The sequence below is a fragment of the Capra hircus genome, chromosome 5, assembly GCF_001704415.2.
Source record: "Capra hircus breed San Clemente chromosome 5, ASM170441v1, whole genome shotgun sequence".
NCBI classification, from domain to species: Eukaryota; Metazoa; Chordata; class Mammalia; order Artiodactyla; family Bovidae; genus Capra; species Capra hircus.
This window is the reverse complement of record NC_030812.1, coordinates 25,811,380-25,822,676: the sequence shown is the minus strand read 5'-3', so window position 1 is coordinate 25,822,676 and position 11,297 is coordinate 25,811,380. Positions and strand designations below refer to the sequence as shown.

The 11,297-nt window shown below is 56.1% G+C and overlaps 1 protein-coding gene across 1 annotated transcript; it reads left to right on the top strand.

The window, feature by feature from the left end:
- On the top strand, window positions 6,586–8,450 carry HOXC12 (homeobox C12). The gene is made up of 2 exons (XM_018049091.1): window positions 6,586–7,247; window positions 7,992–8,450. The coding sequence occupies exons 1-2, from the start codon at window positions 6,647–6,649 to the stop codon at window positions 8,228–8,230; spliced, it is 840 nt and encodes a 279-aa protein (XP_017904580.1). The 5' UTR covers window positions 6,586–6,646; the 3' UTR covers window positions 8,231–8,450.

Below are 11,297 nucleotides of genomic sequence, written 5' to 3'. Positions count from 1 at the left end.
CACACAGAGGGACCCGCCCGCCGTAAGGCCCCAGAAGGGGGCGATGGAAAAGAGAGGGAAAGCTCGTGCAGGCTCACTGGGACACCAGTGACCCGGGCAGGCACTGTGGTACTTCTGAGTCCCAGTGAACCCCAGTGTTCCAGAGTGTTTAAGATGCCACCCATTCACTGGATTAACTATGCCTGGAGCAGTTTTGGGGATGCCTCTCCCATAAAAGTAAGCAGGTCTGAGAATGGAAACTCCTGTGTGAGACAGGTATTGTGTGAGTGTGTATTCTGGGGAGACACACATTCCCCAGAGTTGGAAAAAAAAGTATGATTCATTCCCTGATTGTGTCGGTTCCTTACCTGTCCTTCCTCCAAGAGTTGGCATTCTCACTGGGGAACTCTGTGAGACATTCCTATGACAGGGTGTGTGTGTGTGTGTGTGTGTGTGTGTGTGTGTGTGTGTGTGTGCGCACATGCCTGTGTGCATCTTTGTGTGTGTGTGTATGGAGCCTCTGATTAGTGCAGAATTTCCCCAGTTTTTACTGCCTCTGTGTGTGCATGTGTAACAATGCTGTCAGCGAGCACTCATCTCAAGGTGTACAGTATGTTTTCTTCATTCAAATTTATAAAAGTTTTTCTTCCCAAGACCAGTCTCCTAGTGTCTGTGTGAGGGTGAGGATGCAATAAATATGAAGGTGTAAGGGGATAGAAAAGGTCAGAAAGACTGTGAGCATTGCGGTGTCCTCTTCTCTGGGACTGAGGTTCCTGCTATCTTTCTCATAACCCAGTGGCATCACCTGCTCCCTGTGACTCTGTGGCCAGGGCTGGGGGACCTGGGAGAGCCAGAGCCTCACAGGACTCTCGTTCTGGAGATCACTCTACCAGGTTGCCAGGGAGGACTCAGTTAGAGCTTTTCCTAATTTGGGGGAGAAAACCCCTTCTCCACCCATTTTACCAAAAACCATTTCACTAACCCAAATAAAAACAATATCTTAGTCTTCAGATCTAGGGCCAGCACAAGTGGCCTTTTGGCCAGTAGTCAGTCTCAGCCAGGAACCCACCTGAGGATGCAAGGCCAGCAGTTCTCGGGAGACTCCTCCATGTCTGTCTTCAGACCAGACGCTTTTCCACAGGCGGCTGGTCGGCAGGGCTGTGTGGGTGTAGGTGGGGGCAGCCCCTGGGACACTCTCCATCTCTCCAAGGATTGAAGCTGGGGACCCTGTAGCAGCCCCCTCTGTTCTGTTCTGAAGAGACCCCACACACCAAGATCTACTTGAGTCTGACTTGGATGGTGTGGGAAGCCCGGTCCTGAAAAAACTCCAAGCCCTGGATCAGGCAGATGTGTATCCAGACCTGCGCTGCTGGAAGATGGAGGGTCCCTGGGGAGCCAGGAGCTTCTGGGAGGAGGAAGGGGCCATAGCCTTTTCGCAACCAACCAGGCTCTTCCTCTTTTAGCCTTGACCGTGACTAGGTCTTTGTGACCTTGACATCGCAGGGAGCACTGGGAAGAGGGGGAGGGTGGAAAAGGCCTTGATCTTCCTGTGGCCAGAGAAGGAGAGGGCCACTCGCCCCCTCGACGCGCCATCCCCCTTCCCGCCAGAGCCCGCCGCCTCTGTTTACACACAGAGGTGTCGTCTGCAGTCTAGACAGGGGCGCTAATAACGCCCATAAAAGGCGGCCTCTCCAGAGATGCTCTGCAACTCGGCTCCCGCGCGCCTACCGCTGGCCGAAGCCTCCGCCTCCTCCGCCCCGCCCTCCTCAGATACCTCCGCTGGGCTTGCGGGCCGTCTTGGGGAGGGGGCGATCCAGAGGGTTCCTGGAGGCTGAGATCCCCTGCCCCGCACCCTTCTGAACCTCTTCAGTCTCCAAAGGTAAGTGGGCCCCCGTTCCCACTCTTCCAGCCCAGCCAGCCTCGGGGTTAGCAGCGCATCCTCCTACCCCAACTGGCCTCTCAGGCCGGTTGCCCCCACGCAATCCGCCTGTGCCCAGGACCATCTCCGCCCCCGCCTGGAACTGGAGGCTTGGTTTGGGAAGCAGTTGGGTAGCTGGGCAGAGCAGAGCCCATGCAGATCTCAGCCCTTCCCCTGAGCAGGACTGGCCAGAGGCCATGGTCAGAGGGAGCGGCTGGTTGTGTGACAGAGGGCACTCTAGGTAGTCCTCACCCCGTGCTGAGCTTCGAGGTCCACGGAGACCCTGGCCCTGGGCTCCCCTTACGTTGCCAGCGGCTGTAGGTGTGGTGTTGAGGAGAGGGTGCTTTTTTTTTTAACTTGGTCCCCACACCTTGCCTGACACTCAGTAATTCACTAGGCGGAGGAGATCCTCTGCTGGCGGAGGGAGAAAATGTCAGAGCCGCGAAACTAGTTAACTATTCACGCGCTGAAAAGACAGTGAAAATGAGGGAAGAAGGTTCAGGTGAGGAGTGGAGAGATGGTCTCCCAGATGTTCCCGCCTGGGACCCCTCCCCATCCCTTCCTCATTTCCTGAGTGGCAATCAGGCTGGGATCTTGTGGTGGGAGGGGGCCCAAGGGAGCCACAGAAGACTTGGAGGAGGTAAGGGCGCTGCTGACCCCGGGCCCGTTTGTGTGAGCCTGAAAGCCTGACTGGGGCCCCTCACCCAAGGTTCTTCTCACACCTTGCTCCTCCAGGCTGCAGAGCCCTGGAAGACAGCACAGGGGGAGGGGCCTTCCAATCTTCTTGAGTCGCATAAGGGGGCCTGGGAGACAGGGGGCTCTAACCCCTGGCTGAGCTAGCGAAGCAGAAGAGAGAGGAGTCTGAGCCCCCTACCACCACCCATCAGTCTTGTCTGAACCCGACAATATCTTGTCCCAAGCCCAAGATGCCCCAAAAGGACGACCTAGAGAGAGCCAAGAGGTCGGGCTGGGGTGCAGCCCTTCCCCACCCGCCGCTTCTCATTTCCCCTCTCTGGGCCAGCCCAGCTCCTGCTCACCTCCCTTCGGGACCCAAGGCCCTGCCTCATTTGCATACGCGGCAGAACCACTTTGTGCAGACTAGGCAGTGACCTTGAACTGGGCCGCCTTGGCCTCTCGACTGACTGGGGAAAAGGCAGCACCGCACGGAATAATTCCGACCTCGGGTTGGCAGGGGAGCCGGACCACGGCAGGCAGCTCACAGTCATTCCGCGGTGGCCTAAGCCACCCGCAGCCGCTCTGCGTGTGCCACCAGAGCTGGCAGAGATTTTGTAATAACTCCTTTCGCCCGGCTCGGCGGTGGCGGAGACTCGAGGAACCGCTCAGAGCCGGCGAAGATGCTGAGGCTTAGACAGAGCCAGGTCGGGAGAGGCCGCGGGGCATGCCGCTGGTGGATACGAAGAAGCACGAGGGCGGCCGAGGGGTCTTCAAGGAAGTGCTTGGACCACATCCTGGTCTTCAGTTTTAATTAACCCCTGAGTTAATGAAGGCGAGGGGATGGTTGAGCCAGGCCAGCTGCAGCATGAACCTGTGGTCCAGCGGCCAACAGGCAGCCCACCTCTTTTTGTGATTTTATGAATGTGTATTAGACTGGGCGCACAGATCGCTCCGCGCGTCCGGAGCCGGGCTCTGGCCGTTATAGCTTTTCTTGTAGGCTGGCAAGTGCCGGCGCATTAAACCCGGCTGGAAGCGGCTGTCCAGCGTCTCGGGCTGTCCTACGAATTATTCTCACCAAGTCCGGGTCGGCTCTTGGCGAGCAGCTTTCCCCGAGACTGAATTTAGCTTCGCACCCGAGCCTCCCGCCGGCCCCGGGGACCCAGGCTGGAAGCTCTCTCTGCAGCCTCTTAATCCGAGCGGGGTTAAGGAATGGGCGTCTGAGCGGCGTGTGCGGCGGGGAGCCTTAAAGCCGTACAGATATCCGAGGCTTCCAAGAGGAGGCTGGGCGCCTAGATTGCCTGGGTCTTTGCCGGGGTCCTAACAGCCCTGTAATAATCCTAGTGATCCTCGAGGAATAGGGTACTGGGGATGTGAATTTTGCCGATGGTCCTCGGCAGCTCTTGCCTAGAGGAAACAGGGTCGGCTGCACGGAAGGAAGGGGATTTGTGTGTGTGTGTGCAAGTGCCAGGGTCCGAAACCTGGGGGAAGTGGTAGCTTTTTTTTTTTTTTTTTTTTTTTTTTGATGGGACCAAATCGGATTAGGAGAAACTGCATGTCTGGAAGAAGGAAGTCCTCACTCCCATCCTCATTTCCGCGCCGTTTCATCTGCCGCCCTGTGGCCGCTGCTCCGCGTGCTCAGCTGCCTGGCCCGGAGGACAGCGAGCAGAGCTCCGGGCTTGAGCTTGAGATTTTCGAGCTAGGGAGGGGTGGGGAAAGCCTAAGACCTTTCTCCTTGCACCCCCCCCCCTTCTAGGAGACTGGAGTCATCTGGGAAGGGAAAAGAGAATGGGGAGAAGCCTCCACCCCATCAAGGACTAGTGATTATCCCGCAAAGCTCAGATCGGCGTCCCCCACACCAACAATAGCGGCTGAGCGCGAGGCCTGGAGGCCTGGAGACCTCGCCGCTGGCGCAATGTTCTGATTGAAAACAGCAACAATATTAAAGTCATACCTTGTTTATCTTTATGACCCAAAATAACCCCCAAATAAATTTAATTATTCAGTAACGCTTATTAATGCATCTTGAAAAGAGGGCATAAATAAGATATTGGAGATGCTGTGACGTGGAATTCGCAGCTGAGGGATGCTCCTCTGTGCAGTCGCACAGCCCCTTAATCAATTAGGCACAAAAAGGCCAGTTCAATTCTGCTCGCTCCTCGCCTCCCCGACTGTCGCGGTTCTGACTGGAGGTGACTGCGCGGGGCTGACATCCCACCGCTTGACCTCGGTTCCGGCAAGTGGGCCCGGCGTGGGGCGGGCTCCTGGGGGCAGAAGGGACCTGGCCAGGCCGCCTAGCTGGCCAGGGCGGGGAAGAGGAAGCGGGGTGAGAGCGGAGGGTACCGAGCTAAGAGCTGCGAGCTGTGCCGGGCAGGGAGACGCCCGCGCGGACACATTTCTGTGGGAGTGAGCAGCTATGGTTTGGGATATGAAATTGCTCGAGAAGCTCTGGAATTCAAAGAATCTGCATTCTCTCTGCCGTGTCCTGCAGAATAGAGAAAAAGAGGGAAATGAGAGTCTTCTGCTTAGGTCTGCTTTTGTGGCTTCTGCTCATTCTCAGATATTAACTTTCACCCACGTGGGTTTCTTTCTCCCATACCCTGTCATCTCTCTAGTTTTCTCTAAATCTGGTGTAGTCTCATATTTAGGCTTTTGCTGGACTATTAATCCCACCTGGTATTACTTGAAGCGATGCTTTGAGCTTTGGCTCAAAAGAACCCAAAATAATAGCATAGAAATCTGAGTATTAAGTCTACTAGATTCCAATAGAATACACCTTGTTTCGAAGGGAAGGTTTGTTTCCCTTTTCATTTTAATCTGCTTGACTGTGTGTCTGTCCACTTGGTTGAAGTTAGATTGTGGCTTCCAGATGTCTATTAATTTTGCCAATGGTCTGCATAAGGTTCTCAGCCTTCTGCAAAAAGAGCTGTTGGGGTTAGCACCATACATATAATTTTAAATCCCAAGAAGATAATTCTCTGGTGTTCCTTCCCTCACTCCCAGCACACCTACTGGGCTGGACGCTGTTATCTGTGGTCCCAGCAGTAGGCTAGGCTCGTTCTAGGGTGTGAGTGTTTCCTCCACAGTGGGAATCAGGGGCCTCTCCGGCCAGCCAAGCCCTGCTGGGAGCCCAGAGTCTCTTGCTGCAAAGACTCCAAGAGGACAGCCTCCCCAGAAACCCCTCTGACCCACAGAAGTCATGGGGAAGAGTAGTTCAGCCCCCTGGGTTTTCAAGAGCAGATGGGGAAGTCCTCATTGAGCTGGGAGAGTCCTTATTCTGCTTCTTCCGTCTCTCTTCTGTTATTCTTCCTCTAACAGTGAATGAAGATGTGAGGCTGGATGGCTCCCAGGTAGAGAGTGGGGAAGACCTGGCATTAGTAATCCTCCCTGAGCACTTCCTGGAGGAGAGTACCCCACGTGTCTCCCCAAATTCCTGAGGAGAAAGAGCCGAGGAAGAGAAGCTGGCAGCGATAGGGCTGGAAGAGACAGCTGCAGGAAAACCTGTCTTTACCCCCACTTCGCCTCTACTGTAAATAAACCCCGAGCCAAAGGGCTCATCCGTCTCCTTAAACAGCCAGTAAACTTTATATGACACAATATCTAATAGTAATTTATTGAGGATATATTGTAAATTCCAACGGTTTTAGTTAATAAAGGAGCTAATTAAAGAGGGACAGGCTGTGCTCTGGCCAGCTGCTGGCCAGAAGATAGTACATCTGGGAGGGGGGGGTCCTGTTCAGGTTGCAGAAGCGTGTGAGGATATTTTTGGTGTGGATTTTTTCCTCTTCCCCGTGTCGGGCGATTACCTCGATCTCTGCCTTAGGTTTTATATGATTTTTTTAAAAACCAGAAGTCAGCGAATAAATCTGCCCCCGCGGTTCGTTCACTCTCACCCGCCTCTACTGGGGAAGGGGGAAGTTGGAGTTGGTGCAGGGTGGGGGGATTCTCTGTCCCCACCCATCCCCCTGGCGGCGGCGCCCACGTGAGCCGGACGGCCAATGGGTGGCCGGTGCAGGTTTAACTATGTTTAATGTCAGATAGCAATAAAGTAGAAGCTGCCGGTCGGGCCCCGCGGAAATGGGCGAGCATAATCTCCTGAATCCCGGGTTTGTGGGGCCGCTGGTGAACATCCACACGGGAGACACCTTCTACTTTCCCAACTTCCGCGCGTCCGGGGCGCAGCTGCCCGGGCTGCCTTCGCTGTCCTACCCGCGCCGCGACAACGTGTGCTCGCTGCCCTGGCCGTCGGCGGAGCCGTGCAATGGCTACCCGCAGCCCTACCTCGGCAGCCCGGTGTCTCTCAACCCTCCTTTCGGCCGCACGTGCGAGCTGGCGCGCGTGGAGGACAGCAAGGGTTACTACCGCGAGCCGTGCGCCGAGGGCGGCGGGGGCCTGAAGCGTGAGGAGCGCGGGCGCGATCCCGGCCCAGGAGTCGGGCCCGGGGCAGCGCTGCTGCCGCTGGAGCCGTCGGGGCCGCCAGCGCTCGGTTTCAAGTACGACTACGCGGCAGGCGGTGGCGACGGCGGCGCGGGGCCCCCGCACGACCCGCCCTCGTGCCAGTCGCTGGAATCCGACTCCAGTTCGTCCCTGCTCAACGAGGGCAACAAGGGCGCCGGCGCAGGCGACCCCGGAAGCTTGGTATCGCCTTTAAACCCCGGTGGCGGGCTCGCGGCCAGCGGTAAGGACCTCGGCCCACTCCGGACGGGACGTCTCACTCGGGCGGGCAGTGTAGGACTGAGCTAGGGCCTCCTAGGGTGACAGACTGTGCGGTGAGGAAGCGCTTCTTAAAAAAAAAAAAAAAAAAAGAAGAATTGGGGGGGAGCCCTATAAACATGTAAATATCCCCATAAAAGAACTAGGGAGATTCCCTTTTTGCTTGGTTTGCAGCCGGAGGGGGCAGGGAGCTCTGGAGACGGGGGATTCTGACAGACTTTTCCAGGCCTGGGGCCTGGGGACCCAGAGCATGATCCCTGCCTGCCCAGGGCCTCTCTTTCCACCTTCCCAAAGGGCCCCATTCCCTACTTTTTTTTTTTTTAAGAAAGGCCAGTGGATATGGTTTACTCTTGTCACTAGCTCTTGTCTGTTCTAACTGATTAGGGACTCCATTCTGGAGAATGTGAGAGGAAGGGGCCAGGATATCCTGGAGAAGAGGTTTGAGGAGAAGTGAGAGGATAAGAATCTAGAAGGTTCTGGGATTTGGCACTGAGAAGTAGGGTTGGGGAGGCCAGGAGAAAAGAGTGAAAGGGGAAGAAGAGATTGATGAAGGCGGAGGATTTGGTGGGGATGGGAGTCTGCAAAACAGGAGAGGAAGAGCCTCGCGTGGGTTGTTAGGCCAAGGTGAAGGGGCTTGGCAAGGACCGAGGGTACGGGGCTCGTCATCTCTTGGTCCTCTGGTCAACCCTGCTGGTTCATCTCCACCCAGGAGCACCCTGGTACCCGATCCACAGCCGCTCACGGAAGAAGCGCAAGCCCTATTCGAAGTTGCAGCTGGCGGAGCTGGAGGGCGAGTTTCTGGTGAACGAGTTCATCACACGGCAGCGCCGGAGGGAACTCTCAGACCGCTTGAATCTTAGTGACCAGCAGGTCAAGATCTGGTTTCAGAACCGCAGAATGAAAAAGAAAAGACTTCTGTTGAGGGAGCAAGCTCTCTCCTTCTTTTAGGGGGCCAAGACACTGGTGCCAGCCCCAGACTGAGCCTGTCTCTGGCGGACAGCAAGAGGGGGTGCTGCCTGGGACACAGTCCCCGCTTAGAATGCCAGGCGTCTCTTGCAGGTCCTCCCTGGACGTCCTCTTGTCTCTTTTGTTCGTGGTTCCCTCCCACACACCCCCAGCAGACCCTGCCAAGTCCCAGAGACAAGGGAAGAACCCAGCCAGGGAGAGAAGCCCACAGCTGCAGGTAGGGGGTAGGGGAAGGGAAGGCTGAGGCCCTGGGGAGAGGCCAGTTTGACCCCCCCGGGATGGGGGCTTTGGGCTGAGGATCTGGAGGCAAGGTGACTAAGACGCCCCTCCCACCACTTTCCTTCCATGGTCTTTGGTCAGTCTGCCTGCAGGAGGAGGCCAGGGTGGGGACAGTGGGGCCAACGCTCTCAGAGCTTGCAGTTGTTGGGTTAGAACTGGCCAAGAGGAGGGAGCGAGAGTGGAGTATCAGCAGAGATTGGGAATGGGGTCAGGGGGGCTCTGGGAAGGCAGGAGGAAGTGGGGAAACAGAGGAAGAAGTGTGGTTTGAGAGAACAGAATGGTCAGCAGTGCCCAAGTCCGCTGGGGCCTGGGTCCTCCAGGCCTGGACGCGGAGCAGGTAAAGGCATGAGAAGGCATGCGCATTTTGCCGAGCCGGCTGTGGACGGGGCGATCATCAGCCTTAGGTCCCCTTTAGAGCAGGCTACCCGAACGCACCAACCGTGCTCCTGGTCCTCAGCCCCCTGCACCGAGGCCCCTGCACCCATCCGCTGACAGGTGTGCTGCCATCCACTCTCCCTGCCGTCCAGGGGGCTGCGGACCGGAAGCCGCAAGAGGGGAATTGAGAGCTGAGCAGACGCAGTCTCAGGTTCAGTAGCCACCCCAGGGACCCCCACTTGGCTGTTTGGCAAACCCGGGAGGCTGTAAAAGGAGCTGCGAAGCGCAGCATTGATTGGCCGAGAGAGTTTCTGGCAGCCGCAGCAGATCCTCTCTTCCCGCTGGCGTTCATGGTCACGGCCGGCCGGAGGCTGGACCAGGATAATTTACGAGGCGGGAGGAGAATCCGCCCCTAAAAGGGGCTACCGGCCGCAGAGGCCCCCCGCTCAGCCCGGGTTTCCCAGGCTGGTGACAATGAAGGAGGTGGGCGCTGCAGCCCCCCACCCAACTCCTTTCTCTCTTACCCACCCCTCACTCCACCCGCTCCCCAACCTCCGCCTTTTGTCTGAAGATCCGGTGCCTCCGCCCACAGGCCGTGGAGCCACTGGTTAGGAGGACCAGAGGAGAGGGAAGGGCACATCCCCAAAACCCACTGTAGGCCAGAGGGTGGCTTCAGCCGCCGAGAGCCTTTTATTCATAGCCCCCTTCCGCCGCGGCCCCACCCCCATCTGGGTAGATGCCAGGCTGAGCTTCGGAAAGAGAAGCAGTGAGGGAGCTGGCCTGCCTTCTTGCACTCATTTTTATTCCTGTTGGTGAGAGTCCCTCAACCTCCCATCTGCTGACCCAGCCTTGACAGGAGGCAGAGAATGAGAAGCCGGGTGGGGTGGGGGGAAATCATGGGAGTTAAACCCAGCCTGGACAGTGTGAAACTGGCCTGCTTGCTTGGAGTTCTTCCCACCTGGGCAGAGTCTCTCCTTCCACATCCTGGAAAGGCAATCCACAGGGCCCCCCACTCTGCCACCAGCTTCAAGGCCCTGCACAAGATTGTACAGCCAGCAGCATGGACAAACAGGCACAGCTGCCCAGTACACCATTGGGCCTACACCATTCTCCTGACTGTATTTGCAAGCAGGCAGACTCATAACCCCGAATTCAGCCCTGCAGAGTAGCCTGTACAATCACATACCCCCATCCCCTACTGGGCACCTGACACATTTCCCCACCAACAGTAACCTATGTACAAATTTGCAAAAATCACTAGGCTTCCAGCTTGTCTTCGCACTCCCCTGTGGGCTGGACCTGGGTGTGAGGCGCTCCCCTCTTTGCCAGGTCACCCATCTACCCCTTCATTGAGCCCCTCCTGTGACCTCTTGGGCTCTGGGGTGCTGGGTTTGAGCTCCACCACTCCAGCCTGACTTACAGCTTAATAGAGAAGAGAGACCAGAACACTCCAACAGGGGTGGGGGAACAAAGATATGCAATATTCTCTTCCTGTCGCTTTAAACTTCTGTGAGCGTCTCTGTTACTCTGTGTCCTCGTCTGTGTCTGTTGCTAGTACCTAGAGTGACCCTTGTGGGTAGATGCCCTTTTTCCCTCCTTCCCCAGCTCTCTGTAGTGTGCCCTCCTATGCGGATGTCTGTCTCTAGCACGTTTTCCCTTTATATTGTCCTTGTACAGAGTTGCTTCATCATATTAATAATAATTAAAAACATGATGGTATGATGATGTGATTTTTTGAGAGAAAAAATTTTAAACTGGCTCCCTACACATGGTCTCTTCTGCCCAGAAAGAATGGGATCCCCAACCTCCTAGCTGTTCACCCACTTTATTTTCTCCAGCTCAGATGAATAATAAAAATAATAAGCCTACAATAATAAAGGAAGAGTGGTTGCATGGGCAACAAAAATATACGAGCAACCAAGATCTGTTGATGAGCTGCCATCTCCAGTCCCAAGCAATTACTAGAAAGAAAATTGAGGGATGGTAGATGAGTGGGGAGGAGAGTGATATCTGAGGAGTCACAGGGTTGTACAAATCATGTGGACAGCCTGGGGGAGGCTGACACTACCTGTGGGACCACAGAAACAAAGTCTGAGCTGCAGGAACTCCCAGGAGTGAAGCCAGGGTAGGAGATGGGATGGTGAGAGTGCCATGGGGTACAGGGCAGGGGCTGGTAGGTCCACACTTCAGCTGTATGTTTCTAGCTCTGTGGATTCACTGTGAGAGCACATCTGGGGCACTGTCAGATGACTGGACAGGGTACTAAAGACTGATTGAAGCCTGTGATATACGCTCCATCCCTGTCAGCCGTGGTCCCCTTCAGGTCATGCTAGAGAGGGGCTCTGGTCTGGGCCAGAGTCTAGTCCCACCTGGGCCCACAAGTCCTCTGCACCTC